We start from the raw sequence: 19,041 nt of genomic DNA on the forward strand, positions 1-19,041 counted from the left end.
CATTGTACAATATTAATTTGCGTTCTTCTCGGGTAATTACCATGGAACGCGTCGACGTATTGATGGATTGCATTCGGTGGACGAAGGAGCAAACAGGGAAGTCGAGTGTGAATATTTAAGTATCATCCGAGTTGATAATTTCAATCAGCCTTCGACTGTGTTTAAAATAGGAAACGTTAATTATTATTTATGACCGTGATGAATGAGTAGTAGCTTTGCATTCTCATCGAAGGTGGTAAATGATGGAAAGTAAAGTTATAAGGTCAAGATTAGAGTATTCGATAATTATGATGATATTAATTTGTATTTAAACTTGATTATAGTTATCTAGAAACTAGAAATTAATATGAAGATATCGAAAAATTGAGAAAGTTAAGAATTAAAGCTATAACATTGTATTTCAAGTTTTCCCTAAAATTAAGTACACGAAATTACAACATGAAAAAATCCAATGATTAAGAATTGAAGCTATCAAATTTCCCTAAAATTAATTATACCGATGTAAGATCAGAATATCGGAAAAATTTGCTGAGATGGACAATTGGAAGATTAGAGAATGAAAACTATAAACGTTGTTTGTCTCAAATTTTATTAAAATTAATTATACAAAATTTGTAATAAAATGATGAGTTTCGTTGACCATTGCAACGATTGTAAGGTGTACTTTCGTTCAGGAGAGACATTCGCATTTAACACGAACGGGTATTCAGGAAGCCAGAATGTCGGAGGGCTGTACGAGTTGCAGGGGTGCGAATTATGCAGGCACCACGCTGCAGTTAAGCTCGGCTTCCGGTGGCGGGTCCGGAAGCGGCTCCTCCGGATCAGGAAGCTCTTGCACAACTACAAGAAGAGTACAGGTACGCGCAAAGGTGCTGTACGGTTCTGGCAAGGCGATCGCCAGCTTGCAAGCTCAAGAGAAAGCCGCCAGGCACTGATAAGGTTCGTATCACTTAATTCTCAAAGCAACAATAATATAAATCGATCATTAGACGAATTTTTTACGCGTAATCCATTCACTTACAAAAGTATTCCATCTCATTCTATCAACATTTCCATTATTATTGTATGATATTTAGTGCATTAAAATCATGAAAACGCCACTTTCAATATGTTTAGTTATCATGTTCTGGAAACTTAATATTGACACATGTATATACATATGACAGCTGTACAAGAAGAAAATATTTTCTCAATGGAAAATTGATTTTCATGAACAAAAATTAAATATATTATTTCTACCATTTATTTGACGGGATAAAAATATATTTTTTCCAATGAAAATTGCAGTAACGTAAAGATAGAGATTCCATTGATGAATCTATTTTTCAAACATTTTTAATTCACGAAGAAAAATTCAATATAAGAAATCAACCGTTTATTTAACGAGATAAAGTATATATGTTTTCGATTAAGATGAAGGAAACGTAAAGGTGAAGATTCAGAGGATCAAGAGGATGATATCGTTTATCAAGACGATAAGCAAAGATTTCAAATCATCCGCTGATCCTATCATCTTAGAAAGAGCAAAGCAGAAACCTCGAGCGATGTTAAAAAGAATATTTACGAAACAACAACAAAGTAACACAGACTCTCCACCCTTAATCTTACTTATCTTAACAAAACCCATCTTCCATTACCATCGATCAACCACCAACACCCGCTAACACCGCTCAACATCATTCATCAATTATTATCGATCTCGCTTTGGTTCCGACAAATCTTCATTAAAATTCCCTGTCAGCCAATCGAACGTACGAAAGAACCAATCATATGGCGAGGAAAGATTAAAGACCATGCATATGGTACGAGCCACGAATTACCATAGTATCGATCTCCTCTGCAAACGGCTGTCTTAACTGGAATCGGGCACGACGTCTCCTCGAGGCGTTAATCCGAGTCGGATTCGATGCTTCTCTCTTTTTGTTTCATTCCTACTCGGACAGCTATCGTTGTGGTGTAAATACACGGAGGAGAGAGAGAGAGAGAGAGAGAGAGAAAGAGAGAGAGAGGATTCACGATCTGCCGGCTGTATATCGCGAATGATTCGATCGAAATCAAAGAGGTGAGGCCCGGAGGGCAGCCTGAGTAACAGTAAAAATCCAAGAAAAAGGTGCACGACCGGCCGATCTGGTAAAAAGAGTAAAAAGCCGGTCGATCGGCCTCCACGAGGCTTAGTACTTGGTGAACCGTCCTCGAGAAGGCCACGTATTACGAAGGACACCTCCTGCGCGCCTGTTTGATCCACAGGGAAGGGTCGAAGCGTGATCTAGGTCGAAGTGCACCCTCACAGGGATCCTTCTTCTTGACATGCATCCTACAGCTTTGTGAGTTTCTGGATTTTTATCTGGATATCTGAATCTCCCAGTCTCGTTAATCGATTAATCATTCAGCAAATTCGTTAATTCTAAGTCTTCTAAGAATTCTGTCTATTTCTGGATCTCAGTCTGTCTCAATAATTGTAAATCATTCTATGGCAAGTTTTAAATCTTCTTTATATATATATCCTTCGATTTTGGGAGTTTCTCAATTTTTGTCTGGATATTTAAAATTTTCTATCTGATTAATTGACATTGTTTAGTTAATTCCTGATATTCGTCCTTCCACTTTGTGAGCTTCTGCACTTAATTGTACCTCATTAATTCATCGTTGTGTAATTAATTCCGTTTACGAACCACTGTTTTTTGGTTTGTAAAGAAGCATTGTTGTAGTATATTTTCAGAGTATTTTTGTAGAGAAAACGTAATACTTATAATTAACAGTAATTTGAAACAAATACGTACGTTCGTTATTCAACTAATTGATGATCCATTACAGCAACGTAATGACGTAGTAAAAGGATTAAATGGATTTTTAGAATCGTCGCTTCCCAATTAGGATCTTATGATATTTTTATATTTTCATTCCCTTGCAGCTAATTTGATATCCTAATTTTCTCATCATAGAGATATTTCGTTCACAATCTTTTGCTAAAATTCTGGTTCGTTTAGGTGTATTTCTCATTTAAACGTCTATGTTTCTTATCTTTGCTAATTTAGCAACTTTTCTGAACATCCTTTCTATATCCAGTGAACAAGGAAAACATGTTATGATTTTATGTTCTCCAGCATCTTACAATCTGTGGTCCCGTTACATCTCTCCGCATTCCAAATAAAGATTTGTGTTACTTGGTCATAGTATCTGGAATTTCGCCTCGTCGTTATTCGCCATTGAATTAATTTCCATCAATACTACGTACTACTTACTCAGTAGTTTTTATACTTTAGCGTCGATTACATCTTGTCGTATATTTCCGTCATTTCCAGTTCTAAGTTTTACGCCCCAGTTACTCAATACTCTCCTCATCGTCTAACGTTGATTATCCTCCACTTTCTAATTTCCTTTTTATTCATAAACACAGATATATTTTATTTTCATCTCAACCGTTCGCGAATACTTTTTACATTTTCCTCCAATAAACATAAATATTTCATTTTCGTCGCATTTACTATAATTTTCATTGTAATTTGATTAAATAGATATTTCAATTTCGTTTAAACCATGACTAAATACTATCGGCTTCATGCATCGCAGTCATCGTATTAACATTACAATCGACAAGCAAAAGACCATTATGATTTTTGTAATATCAAATATCAATCTTCGCATCGAACTCTAATAGAGTAGCTTCAACTCCGATGAACTCCTCGTATTGCAAAATCAAATCGTCACTTTCGATTCCATCGATGCCATCGACTATCAAACGAACAGCGAAGTTACAAACTCGCCAAGGTATTCAACACACAGACAAATCTCTGCTCGTCCACGAAGAAAGCCCGTTTCTCGCTTGTTTACCACTCTGTATTCACTCGTATTCTCGCCGAGTAATTGACTAGAAAAATTCTGCTAACGGTTATTTGCATATTACGAATGCGTACGTACGCATCGGTGATCGATGATCCAGTTCGATTTCACCGTGACGAGAATGACGAGGCCGTTTAGAACAGAACGGACAACCGGTATCGTCGATCGGGAGTCGATCGGTCTACCGCGATCGGTGCAATTAAATGCGGCTAACGCGATGGAATGCAAATGCGGTGGCTGCACGTGCTGCAACGAACGGCATTCAAACGCGTGCCAGAAACACAACCATTCACGTTCTGCTCTTTTGTGCGATTTATCCCGTGAGAAAGTTAATGTCACGGCCGAGAAAATGCGAAACTGAACATCACGTCGTCGTGCAACGTTCTGCGGCAATCGCGATGGAAGATCGTAAATAAAAGAACGAAATATATTCATACGGAAGCTTCTTCATTTTCGCGTAAAAGTTTCCAATCTCGCCTAGTGAAATTCCTGAAATTTTATTCAGGGATCCACGTCGAGGCGCATGAATTCCATTCGAAGATTGCCGAAAGGATGAAAAAGATTTGCAGCGGTTCGCGAAAGGGTTCGAACACTTTTATAATACAAACTTTCCCTGTCCAAATTGTACGAAACATTTTGAAATCTCGCGAGACACGTATATTGTCGTTATGTCGCTAAAATTTGCTAAATTTATACGAGATAATTATCGCAAGCATACGAGAAGCACAGACAATTGTTTACTGTGCTAATAAGTCAGAATACGTAGCCAGACCATCTTTGGCACTAATTGTACGTTCAATCCTCAGTAGGCTAATCGTGAGATTGATACGATAGATAGGTGTAAAATCTATTCTAAATATTTTGAAGTTCATTCGTTAATTAAATCAGTAATTAAGGATTTCCTGTGGACAACATTGTAAGCGGAAAAATGTTTTAACGTGGTTTCCTTTATCGTGTAATGTCCTACTGCTAATGCTAATGCTAATGCTGTCCTAATGCTAATGGGAACGCTGTAGTACAGAATTTAAAAGCTGTCTCCGTTTGTAAATAATTGCCAATAGTGTTAAAAGGTGATAACCACCGGTATGTCCAACATCGCTCATCCGCGTAAGTGTCATTAATTTTATGACAATTCTTACTCGGGAACGTTCTAAAATATACTTTTGTGATAAAAGTAAAAAGGACACGTTGAAAAAATATATTTTTCATACGAGTTATTTAGAGACAAACAGGATTGGCATTAACTGCGTTTGCGAATAAATAGGTAAATGGCACGTTTAGTTTTCTCGGAATTTTCACTACATCTAGCAAAAAGGAGGATAGTAGATAGTCTGGGATTGACTAAAGTAGGATTAGTTGAAATAGAAGATAGAAAATTTCGTGACGAATTTGCATTATCAAAATGTTATTTTGAAAATAATTTTAACTCGCAGAAGCTTCTCCTCTATCTTTAAACATTTGATATTTAATACTTGCAATGTTGTCTACGACACGTCTTTAATTATACAGTTTGTATGTATATACTGTAAATATAGCTATATATTATATTTTGTGTCTTAATGCAATTAAAGACTTTTCATGTACTTTTCGCAGAAATTCGCTGTAGCATAGGTTCGAAGTTACTAGTATAAGGCTAGGATTATTCATGCTGCATACTAACTTTCCACTAAGTATACGTTTGCGATAGATCTCTTGTAACCTGTATACACGTGTCCTCATTGCTTCGCAATTTTACTATCGAAGAGCCAGGACATTTTGTTGCTAACGAGATTTCAAAAACTCGTAATATTCTTCGAATATCATTCAGGGGTCGAATTTCAATTGAATTTTACTTTCCAGCGTCCTCCTCGTCCTTCTTTCCTCCGGTTTGTCGAAGTCAGCGACGAGCCATGAGACTCTGCGATCATCTTCCGCGAAAGTATCTTCGAGTCTTCGACCAACAAACGAATCCACGTTCGACGACCGATCCAATCAAGACGATGATAATTCCGAGGCGATAGAAACTTTATTTATTCCCGAGAATCCGAGTCAATACGAACAGATTCTGCTCTACGTGCGAGAATTATTTCAAGGAGTGGAACAATCTGCCGATTCGTTCGATCAAGAAGTTCCGGCGAGTCTTGAGAGGAACGTAACTGATAGTACGAGCGACGAGGATCGATTTTCGAAGCTGGAAGAGCGATTCCGAGAGAGGAATTCGCAGCCGTCGAAGAGAGAAGAGGACGAGGAAAAGTATCCGCAGAGAAATCCCGAGGGAGGAGTTTCATCGGGGACAACCGTACAGGATCATAGAATGGATGACGTAGTTTCGACAGAAAGAAATAACTATGACGCTGGCTACAAAAGGAAAACCGAGCCCGACGAGGACGACTTGTTGGAGGCGGCTAATTTTGGGCTCGATGCCATGAAGGATTTGTATACTGTTAAGGAACCGAAGCTTTACTCGATGGGTGAGATTTTTCATAGTTCTTGAACAATCGCTTTTCCATTTGAAAAGGCATAATTCTTGCACGAGATTTTAAAAAGATTGGAAAATAATTGGCGAGATTCTTCGAGGGTGCAAGAGAGATAGTTTAGTCATGGAACTTATGGAAATTAGGGATGTTAAAGATAATTGTTAACTTATGATAATATGATGATAATATGATGATAATTGTTAATTAAATATTGTTAGAAAGAAGTTGAAAATTATTGATTTGAACATTAACTATTACTGAAAGTTTTATTTATATGCATTTTTATTATATATATACAATATACAGTTAATATATATATTTATACAATATTATTTACATAATATATATATATTGTTTTAGTTATATGTAATTTATTATATATATATACAATATGCAGTTATTTATAAAATAATATTTTCAATATACAGTTGCACAAAATAATGGAAACAACTCTTATATGTCTTTGTCATGTATATGTATGTATATCCCTTTATGTTATGCATAAGTATATGACATACAAGAAGTGTCTCCATTATTTATCCAACCTCTGTATAATAATTAAAACACAATTATTAATTTAAATAATAGAGGTCGTTGCAAAATGTTCCAAACTCTGCTTTCATATTTACTCTTATGTTTCTCATACGATTCTCACAATTTCTTCATCTATGCCCATGAACTATCTGTGTTGAAAAAATTTGCAGGAATACTGAAACACCCTGTACGAATGTCAGTTCCAATAAAATCGCCATATAAACACAAATCAAACCCACGAACTATACAAACAACGATCGACAACATATAATTGCCTAATTATTTACAAGGTACAAAATTAATCTTTAAATACAACTTGAACAGGTCTTTACCTGGACTCGGACAATCCTGCGAGGCACGTGGCAGTTTTTAACGAACAAACAGAAGAAGCAAGGTTCCTCGCCAAGTACGGATACGCGGTTCTTCAGGGCACCACGTTGTTCAGAAGAAAGTAAGAACACCGTCTTTTACATCTTGCCTTCCGCAACTTTGCACTCTTATTTAATCTCGAAATTTCGACGACTCGTTTGCTCAAGATTCCCAAATACTCCGGCAGACTCGCTTCTGTCTCGTCGCAGTCAAAGCAATCCACTTCAACGTGGCTGCCCAAACAGAGGAGTTCCCAACTGTCCGGCAGCCAGTTTGAGATACAGAACGTCTGATGGAAGCTGCAATAACCTGCAGCATCTATGGTGGGGCTCCGCCATGTCCACTATGCAAAGGTAATTCACTAAATGAAAATCACAGGAGTAATGGCAGTAGAAAGAAGTAGGAACGTTATAAATTATATCCTTTCGTGTTTTATAGACCTAAAATTGATTGGTTATTATACATTACTATATCAATCTATTTTACATAGTTGTATTTTAGGATTGTTCTTCTATAAAACATGAAATATATAATGTACTACATTCCTACTTCTTTTTTTATATTGCTATTTGAAATATGTATATATAGTGTGTATACTATTGGCAATTTTATATCTATATCTAATACAAAATAATATAAAATTGTCAATTATATCATTCATCACATGTACAGATTATTATATATTTGTATAGATATATCATTGTACAGATTATATATTATTGTACAAAATTGTTTGGTAATTTATGTTATATTCATTAGTAATTTATATTCATTTCTTTCTTCTTATTTGATGTTTGTCACTTTCCTCGATGTTTCGAAGTTGCTATTGGTTTGTCACGAAATTTCATAAGTTTATCGACTATTTCTAAAAGAGTTGCATCTTCATCGTAATTGGCGATATTCTCTTTTAGCTGTAAACTAGTACAAAAATTAGGAAATGAAGAAAAATGGGTCTGCGAATATCGTATTTCCTGCCTGTGGTATATAAATGCAGTGATTTTAATTCAACGAATAATCTAAACTTTAGGATTAATTTGACTAGGGAAAGATAATGGATTTGATGGATGTTCGTCAGGTTCCTGCCTTCGGTTTACGATGATGGCATTCAGAGTATCAGGAAATCGGTGACAGGAAGACCACTTCCTAGCGCAAGACTAGTGACCACGGTGATTCACGAGGACAAAGATGTCCCCTTGGAAGCTGTTACTCACATGCTCATGCAGTGGGGACAGTTTGTCGATCATGATTTAACAGGTGGGAATTTTCAGCAATTTTTGAAAATGATAGTTCCCTACGATTAATTATAATTACGTTTTTACAAGTTGAATGTTCAATTTTGTTCAAACCGAATTATTCCTTGACGCGTGAAATCTTCCTTAAAAGATTCTAAAATTTTACCTAATAAAATTCGCGCAAATCAAGGAATGATAGCGACTTGAAACTCGAGAGGAAACCAAGTACATAAATTTAACGTTCTATTTTTTCAGTGTGACTTTATTTAAAACGTTTTAGGAAATTAATTTGAGAATCTATTTAAATCAAAGAACGATAATCAGGAAACATTCAGAAGGAAACTAGAACTCTGTCAGTTGAAACGTAATTATAGATTTCCATAAATTTAATATTCAATTTTCCTAATCAGAATTACTAAACAATATTGGAACATCAAGACAGAAATTTTTTCATCTCATGTGCTCCCTTTAGCCACCGGGCAAGGCAGAGGATTTAATGGCTCTATACCTCAATGTTGTCTGAAATTCGGATCCGGTTTCCAACCACCGGAATTCATGGTACATAATTGCACTTATAACTGGATTCTCCATCACTCATTAATTCATTTTTCTAAGAGTAAAATATATCTCCACAGCATCCAGAATGTTTGCCAATATCAGTAAGCAAACACGATAATTTCTTCGGTCCTTTGGGTGTTAAATGTTTAGAGTTCGTTCGAAGCGGTTCAGCACCGAAAGAAGATTGTGAATTTGGCCCCAGAGAGCAATTATCACAGGTGACAAGTTATCTAGATGCTTCTGTGGTATACAGCAACAGCGCCTTTCAAACAGACTCCTTACGATTATTTCGGAATGGTGAGACTTTATTATAAATTTAATTTATTTAAAAATTCACTCAACAACGATGCTATATATATATATTTTTTTTTCCTTTTATATTTTATATTATAAAATTTGGAAGAGGCCTAAGGCACCCAAAGCGAATTGAAATTTTAAAAGAGGACCAGTGTTGCGTATTTTTAATTACAGACTTCCATTAATTTAATAATTCGTTTCCTTAAATTCACGCGTACAATTTTTCTCATCCTTTCTTCTTTCCTTTTTTAATCAAGCAGCGAAAGTGGATAAAAACTTTGAAGAAGATCGGAATAAGTTTAATGTTACGCTTGTTCGATTAGAATTCGTAGAAAATAATTTCATCCCGTTCTTTTTGAAAATTTTTATTTATATCAATTTTAAAACTACCGAATAAGAATAAATTTCTTAACTTGGATTAATATTTAATATTTTCATATTATTATGTTCACAGGTTTATTGCAATATGGGAGGATTCAGTCGCAGAGACCGGTGCTGCCTAAACTCGATTCCGATCTCTGTAGACGCGGATCATTGTCCACGAATTGTTTCAAAGCCGGCGATGGTCGTCTCGGCGAGCAACCTGCCCTCACGTCTCTTCACGTAGCGTTTTTGAGGCTTCACAATAGAATTGCGACGAAACTTGCTGCGTTGAATGCTCATTGGAGCGACGAGAAACTATTTCAAGAATCCCGGAGAATCGTCGCGTCCATTGTCCAGCACATCACCTACAGAGAATTCCTGCCTATTGTTCTTGGTAAATTGAACGTTCAAATGGAAATCGAATTACTCGAACGATTCTGGTTCTTCCGATACCTATAACACTACGACGATTGGCTAGTTCGTCAAGAATTAACAACGAAATATAGTTTTGTTATTTTCGAAGAAAATTTCCAAATGTTATTTATACATGGTCAAATAATAAATCCACAAGAGAACTCTTCGCAATGATAGTTGTGACGAGGATTTCCTTTATGATTAAGATGTCCTATTTATCGTTTGATAGTTTCAATGTTAATCCGCTATTATCGATTGTAAGGAACTTGATCGGTTAGTTATTATCGGATATCAGAATTGAGCATAGTTGAAAAAGGAAGTAGAGATAGAGGTAACGGTGATCGAAACATTCCAGGTCAAGACGTGATGAAAATATTCGACCTCGAACTCTTGAAGAAAGGCTATTACGAAGGTTACGACCCAACAGTGAAACCAACTATCGCGAATGCGTTTTCTACGGCTGCCTATCGCTTTGGTCATTCTCTCGTTCAACAGAGCTTCGTCCGATTTAACAGCGATCATCAGCCAATTTTCAACAGTCAGTATTCTATCTTGGAAAATCTCCTATCTAGAAATACAATGTACAAGGAATTTCCTAATTAAAATATAAAAATTGCTACATCAGAATGCTAGAAAATCACGATACAGCATAAAGTACCAAAAGTTTCATAATTTCTTCAATTTATAGATGTATCCATCCACAATGAGTTCATGAATCCAGCAAACCTGGAAACAGCCGGCTCAGTGGATCGTCTTCTTCTTGGTCTGATCAATCAAAACGCCCAAAGAAGAGACGAACACATAAGCGAAGAGTTAACCAACCATCTGTTTCAAACTCCAAGATTCCCCTTTGGAATGGATCTAGCTTCGATCAACATCCAACGAGGCAGAGATCATGGAATTCCCCCATACGTACGATGGCGAGAGCCCTGTGCTCTATCGCCGATAAAAAGCTTTGACGATTTAGAGAAAGTTATGCCACCATCCACGGCTAGAAGGTTCAAATTAGTCTACTCGTCCGTCGAAGATATCGATTTATTCACTGGAGGACTTGCAGAGAAATCAGTGAAGAGCGGTTTAGTTGGACCCACGTTTGCTTGTATAATTGGCCAGCAGTTTAATAATATACGTAGAGGAGACAGATTCTGGTATGAGAATTCGAAGCAGGAAAGCAGTTTCACGCCTGGACAGCTCCAACAAATCAGGAGAGTCACTCTAGCTCAAGTTCTTTGCTCAACTATGGATAGTATAGAGACTATACAACCATTTGTGTTCTTGACACAGGATACTCTGAAGAATCAACGTAGACCTTGCAGCGATTCTATTATTGGACAATTGAATTTAGAATCATGGGTAGAGAGAAATCCAAAATTTAGAAGAGAAGGTATCATTGATAAAATAAAGAAGTACGCTTCAGTCAGTACAACCACTTCAAAATCTACAGATTTATACTCTCATAACTTAAACCCTGCAGAAACAAGCGTTCATCAGCAGAACAGGATTGTCGTGAAGAAGCCTTTTGGTCCTGTAGATAATCTAACCATAGTTGTACAAAATAATGCAATTAATTCACCTGTCTTTGTGAATGATGCTATCTATGGGTCCAATATAAAAGTGAATCCCTCGTTGGTCCAGGAAGCACAACAGAGACCAGTTTCTGAAGCATCTATGCCTATTCCAACTTATCTTCCAGCAAAACCTGTGATAATAGCGCATCCTCTAGGAGATCCTGTTTACCCTTATGTTCCATATGCCTTCAATGATCCCAATAATCCTAATCCTTTGAGCCAAGGATATAGACCTAGCTACTCTAGCGATGTTGTATTTGATAGTTTCCCTGGAACCAGTCCAAGACCAACTTTGTACACTTATTATACCAACTTCCAAAAATTGACTACTCAGAAACCTTCTCAAGATGTGGACGCTTATATTACAAATTATAAACCTCAGGACCATGGATCTAAACCAAGCTCGTGGCCTAATTCACAGTATCAGAGTCAACCATCGTCGAAACCACTTTACAGTTCTACTCAGAGACCTCAAGATGTGGACGCATATATTACAAATTATAAACCTGAGGACCATGGATCTAAACCAAGCTCGTGGCCTAATTCACAGTATCAGAGTCAGCCATCGTCCAAACCAGTTTACAGTTTTACCCAGAGACCTCAAGATGTGGACGCATATATTACAAATTATAAACCTCAGGACCATGGATCTAAACCAAGCTCGTGGCCTAATTCACAGTATCAGAGTCAACCATCGTCCAAACCAGTTTACAGTTCTACTCAGAGACCTCAAGATGTAGACGCATATGTTGCTAATTATAAGCCACATGATCATGGACCTGAATTGAATACGTGGCCTAATTCACAGTATCAGAGTCAACCATCGACCAAGCCTGTTTATGATTTACCAGAGCACAATAATCAAGGACATGGAATCAATATTTGGCAGAAATTGCAATATAAGCCTGTGGTTTTGGTCGGTCAAACAGATTCTGGTAATTTACAGAGCTATGCACAAACTTCGAACCACCCGCAGAGTTATCTAAAAGATTCTGAAGATACGTACATCAAACCTGCAAATAGCCAACATGATTACGTAAAAGATTTAGAAAATAGGTATACCACGTGGTCTACCGTCTCTTCTGATAAGAAGACTGAGGAGACAGTAATAAATGATCCGTACTATAGACCTTATCAAGAACCAAATAGAAAGCCAATACAGAGTAATTATGGATCAAGTTATCAAATTGATTTCCCTGGCAGACCTACCGTAAGCTTAAACGACAAAGGAACCACCGTCCACCCTAACGCTTTCTATTTAAGTTCCTCTGCAAGACCAATTTCTAATAACGAATATAATAAAGAGTTCAGTAGCTGGCCTGCCAGTCAGAACGATTATGATATAGCGACTCACTCGACTCCTATTTACAGACCAGCGCAGCAGATTAGCGATTATCAAACGAGTAAACCCGAGAACTCTTATCAGAATGCGCAACCTAAACCGTCGAAAATTCACAGCGTGACGATCATCACGGCGAGTCAAAGCGGAAATGAGGTCGACAGACTCGAGAATCGAGTTACCAGTGAAGTTCCAAGACCGTTGACTACCCAAATAGCCAACGACAGAGCGAAAAGGCCTGGGCAATATTATTACGAGAAGAACGTGCTACATCGGTATCCAGATAAGATGGAGGATCAGCCAGCGTATAACGCTGAACAGAGACATAAATCAGCGAGCAACGAGGTGTCGATCGATGATACTCTTATCGTGGCTTCCGTGAGGAACCAGCTTATCGATGGAAACGGGAACAATACAGACGTCAAGACAATGAGTCAGACGAGAAATGAATCGTCCGATAGCACAACAAGCGATGATGTGGATTACGGTCTTGGCGATGCTTTCTCAGAAGAGATTGAAATTCCGCCAAGCTACAGGTATACATTTTATTGTCTTTGCGTATGTTGTCTTCCTACTACGATAACGGCTATTTGCAATCAACAAAATGCTAGCAAAATTCTCTCTATTGTCACCGCTTCGTAAGATTCTTATCTTAATCGGTGTGGACAGAAGATAACGAACATTTATTGTATGTGGTGCTTGCGCGTGTGGTTTTACAAGGTTTCCTCATTTCCGTGTCCCCTTTTTGATAGAGCAAAGTAACAGAGTTTCAATTTTTCGTACTTTGGAAACGTTTCGTTCTTGGATCATCAAATGGGTTTCAAAATTGCAGTTCCAGTTTCCTACCAATTTTTCAGATATTCCGGCATATGAACAGGGTCTCTCCTCGATGCATCGAGGTGATCGATAGAATAGTGCGAAGTGACGTAATTGAATCTCTGTAATCCCTCTTATCTTTATAATACTTCGTTCAAAATTACAGTCCGGAACTTCTTGAAATTTTGAAGATTTTATGAAATACGAACGAAACTCCTCTTCGACGTAATTCAACGATTCATCAAAGCGTTGGCTCATAAAATTAAAAGAACACGATTTACATTTTTCTCGTGATTTCAGAACGAGTCATTGGCTGAACCCACATGAGGACACCAGCCTACCGTCAGCTCTGGAGATGCCAAAAATCCCATCAGACAAAACCAGCGCCGCCAAGGAACTACCAAAACCTATGAAGCTGAGAAATTACGCCGTGTAACACTAAGTCCTCTTCCTATCTTCATTTTCACATTCGCTGAACGGCCGTTCCACTTGGTTCGCCACTGCGTAATCCTCGCGAATTAGAGAACGTGTAATTAATTTAATTCTAGACGTAGATGGTTCGCAACGTTAGTATTTATTGTTCTTTTAGAATGATCTTCACTGCGTGAAATGATCGATGGCTTTTAATTTAGCTCGTAAGTGCCGGCATTCAATCCATTGAGGATCAACATTTCATTTGTTATTTCGTATTTTAGTCAATTCCAACAAGAAAGTTGTAAAACGCTATCGAATTCGTATTGTGGATCCTCAAAAATATTCTATAAATTTACAGAAAAACTTTCTTGCTACTATCTCCTCTTCCACTTAAAGATGTTTTATCTTATTCGTTTGTTACGATATTAATTCATCTCGCGATAGATCTTACAATTTTATACAGTTTGATTTGATGATACAATCGGACTACTTTGCAGCACTATGATGAACCAGCTTCTTTTCTCTGAATTATAGAAGTTCATTTCGTGTCTATTATTTATGGCGGGCTTGTGTAATATTATTCTGTAATATTTATTATTCTAACATATTTTTCGCATCTTGATGAAACGACGATAGTTTTATCTTTTAACTTAGATTACTACGCTGTTTATCCTTAATGGGTTAATGATCATTAGACGTTGATAGTCGTGCGAGACGCGCGTTATTTATATAGAGGAATAATACACACGACGAGGGAGTATTGCACAATGATTGCATGCGCTTAGAACGTTTCTCAAGGGTCGGATGGAATGTGTAGCCTAGTTTTATGCCAATTTTAAACCGTCTCAATGCGCCGCCTGGAACTACTCCGGACTATTTTCAGATGCAGTTCCCGTGTCACTGCGTTTCATATGCCGCCTCTCTACACCAGTAATTTTAATTACACCTTTAGCAACCTCCCTATGTTTCATCCTAACGAACCGTTCTTTAGAGTAACGAAGCATTCTCTTCGAATAGTATCGGTCGACACCGCCGTCGTTTCTCAATTAACACCGGTATAGTGTTATGAAATTATGGTACTTGATCAGCGTCGATTTAATAAGCGAATCGAATTAGCCTACATTCGTCTTCTTCTTTTCGATTGTAAAACACGCTTAAATTGTAGATGATGATTATTAAATTCGATCAAAACGTTACTTTCCTCCACGTTTAATTGTGACAGTCGTTGGAAATTGAACATCGATCGATCAATGGTACGGCTAAACACAGTGGATTCCAGATCTTTGGTTTTTCATATATTCGTTAAAGTATGCAAACAATTTCGTTAAAACGTTTTTTTTCTTTAATTCGATTCGATAGCCGCTAGAACGATGGATTTCACTTTTTCTCTCTCTCTTTTTTTTTTTTTTGGTTTTTATATTAGTCCAAAGTGGCGAGTGATTTTGACGAAAGCTCAGTCCGAACAGATCGCCGTTGGAACAACGTGAAACTCGTTAAAATAGTGGATTTTAAACCTTCTAGTTTCTATATGAATGGAAACACGAAAGTGCTTTTAACAATTGCATACACGGTAGAATCTCGATTACGAGAACTAATAGTGACGCATACCGATGGAACAACAGCGTTCTTTAGGTAATTGAATGACTTTGTTCTCGTACGATTTTACATATTGAAAACGTTTCTAACAAGGAATCATCTGAAAATTTGACGTTGTTCAAAGTAAAATTAAATCGTTCGATTAAATCACGATTTGATAATCAAAATTCATTTTACATTTATTATCATCGTGCCTTAATTTTAATCATTCGTGTATTACAGGAGCAGATTCACCAGTCATCCTGCATATTTAGATACATATAAGAAATTTAGTATTAAATTTAATTTAATCGAAGCTTTCAGCAAATCTGGAGGAATTTCATAGTTGTTCGTTAGAGATAGAAGTTTGAGGAAACTGGCGGCAAATAAAGCTCACTAGCTACGTTACTCCCGAAGAGTAGAGCGGGTGTTTCGCATCTCGAAGAAAATTCGGTCTTTAACATGCCATTAAATGAAACGTCGAAGGCTGCCTCAATGGCTATTCAACTTGTAAGCCCCGCTTGGAAAGTTCTTACTTTGAACAGTCTGGTACTCACTGCTGTAAATTATAAACCTTGCTGGAAGATACATTCCATACTTTTACTGAATCTTAGCGGAGTGCAAAATTGGAATTTCCTTCGTCGATGGGCAAACAAAAAATCAATATTTTCTGATTTCACAACGTGCACCGATATAAAATATTGCGGATTCCTGAAGTAACCGTTAACAAAAGAGTCAATGGGTTTATAATATTAATAGCGACGATCAAGACGTTCTTTTCGAAAAGAATAGATCGGTACGTTGCATGGAAGAATTCTAATTTTTATAAAATTCAGAATTTTTCATTCTGACTAATATGAAATCAAATATTCTAACTAAATATTCTTATTATTCTAAACTTCAGTTTCCGTAATAAACTGGTATAGTAAATATTCTAAACTTTGATTGTCATAAAATTGAAAATTTTTTATTTCAATTCTCATAAAATTAAATATTCCGGATTGCAGTTCCCACAAAGTTAAAAATTCTATATTCCAATTGTATAAAATTAAATATTCTAGATTCCAATTCCCACAAAATTAAAGATTCTAAGATTGAATAAAACAAATCGTAGAGCTCGTAAAACAAAAGAATATATTCTGATCTCCATAAAAGTTCCTATCCTCTTCCAAGAATAAGTGGCGATTCTGGTCGTATATCGCGGAAAAACAGATGCTCGATCTAAATGATCGCTAGGCGGCGGTTTTCGGGTCATCAGAGAGCAGAGGCAACAGCCGATCGAAATGCAGTTTTCGATGTCACGACCTGGATCCGCTGTTTCTGCGGTTTGCTACGTGTTAACCGGGCTCGATGATGAGAAACGATAGAAACTCGGAGTTTGGCCAAACCAGTTCGTCCGAGGCGACTCGTTTCAATCGTTCGCGCTGTACTTTATTGCAACACCGTTACGATATGCAATAAAACGTCACTCTTTATACTCGGTAACAATAAAAAGGTCTGCATAAAGATTGAAATAACATTTCCAGCAATCGTTTCACGCGACAAATGGCTTGCTTAAAAGCAGTTGTTACCGGACTTGATTTGCCAATTCCGCGAGACTTTCTTCTTAATTACAGGGAATGACCTTTTCCACGACTTCTTTCCCTTTTCTTTATTTCTCTTTTTTGGTTGTTCGATTAAACTAGTCCACAAAAGTGGATCTCTTCGTGAAAGCTTGGCCAGACTGGTATGGATTGGCACCAATGAAAACAGCCAATTGCAGCTACACCCGTTTCCAACATTCTGCTTCTTCGACATCTCATGGAAAATCTTTTTTTTTCGATAAATGCTGAACGTGAAATTCCGGTTTAATATAGGTTACATACACTGGCGGATATAAATAAGTATTAGGTCACTTATCAGTATATATTACGAATTGAATATTTTCCACTGCTTTCATTTTCTAGTTAATTTATTATAAATGTGTCATTCTATTCGCACTACGTGCGAAATACCAGATAAAATAAAATTTGTTAGAAAAATACGTGTAAAGTATAAAAGTGTGATGAGTATGTGTTCTAATATTTGTAGTTAGCAGTGTATACCGATGATATTAAAGATTAGAGTCTATCGAGCAAAGTGATTCTAAAAATTGGCTAACGATATTCAATGCAAACATGAACTCTACAAATCATAAACGTGTCAACGATGCTTATCAGCGACTCGAAATTGAACGTCTTTAATTGCCATGATAACTTTTCGTAACACTTTGAGCCAATTGGTTTCGATTAATCAAAGTTTCTGCACGAAACAAATTCGCGGTGCTTATCTTTTAAGTGGATTATCGAACGATTATACAACAAGTTAAATTATTCGAAAGCAAATTGAATAGATTGATCACTCATCAAACATGGAAAAATGGATCGAATCTTTCTGGCTGTCAATTCAGATTGAATTAGTCGACAAGAATTATAAAATTGTGTAATATTTATTCTACGTCACAGAATATGTATTTAAAATTACTGGAATGGAAAAAGATGGTTCATGAAGTGAAAGAAATTTTTTGAAATTAATTTCATATTAATTATGAATTTACTTTGTTCAATTTAATTTATCAATATAAATTTACAAGTTTTAAAGAACAAAGTGATGAAAATAAATAAGATGTTTCGGTGCAGTGTCATCACAAGATTCTCTTAAGTAAAGATCTCTTGGAAAGTTGCATCAAGTCAATTAAATGACGTAAGAAACATCATGCATCTTTCGTCACGATTCTCACGTTAATTTGCCGTTGCTCCTCCTTTTGTCTTTGCAATTACCGTAGAAAAACAATCCTTCTATCATGCCCGTGACACCACAATTAATTAAAACACAATCTTTCGCGCTTCAGGAACAAGGACGCGCGTTTCAAACTTGCGGGAAAAGTCACGCCCTCTGATTGGTCCGTTCTCCAGACTATCGAGCCTCCACCAATCGCGTGAGACCGCGAAAATCAATCCTTATAACCGGTAAAAGTACCTCTATCACGTTGCTCCAGAATTTAAAAATGCTTAAAAATGCTTAAATGGCATTCTTCAAATTCAATTCTTCAAATTACATTCAACATTATATCAATAAGAACAGTGCCAAAATAGGTCATAAATCTAAATTAATTCGCGGAACATCATACGTTCCTTTTCAACAGTAAAATCTGATAACAAGTATTCCTTATAAAATATTCTTTATACGTAATTATTATGCAGAAAGCGATACAAAGTTACCGATGAAAAAAAGTATAAAGAAGATAC

At 36.7% G+C, this 19,041-nt stretch overlaps 1 protein-coding gene across 1 annotated transcript; it reads left to right on the forward strand.

Annotated features, from left to right (window-relative positions):
- Positions 1-261: 261 nt before the first annotated feature.
- On the forward strand, positions 262-18,276 carry LOC100646320. The gene is made up of 11 exons (XM_048411663.1): positions 262-939; positions 5,680-6,290; positions 7,155-7,281; positions 7,367-7,552; positions 8,275-8,453; positions 8,904-8,989; positions 9,067-9,286; positions 9,741-10,043; positions 10,419-10,601; positions 10,752-13,506; positions 14,087-18,276. The coding sequence occupies exons 1-11, from the start codon at positions 623-625 to the stop codon at positions 14,220-14,222; spliced, it is 5,103 nt and encodes a 1,700-aa protein (XP_048267620.1). The 5' UTR covers positions 262-622; the 3' UTR covers positions 14,223-18,276.
- The last annotated feature ends 765 nt before the right edge of the window (positions 18,277-19,041 follow it).

This window comes from Bombus terrestris, chromosome 14 (genome assembly GCF_910591885.1).
Source record: "Bombus terrestris chromosome 14, iyBomTerr1.2, whole genome shotgun sequence".
Lineage (NCBI taxonomy): Eukaryota > Metazoa > Arthropoda > Insecta > Hymenoptera > Apidae > Bombus > Bombus terrestris.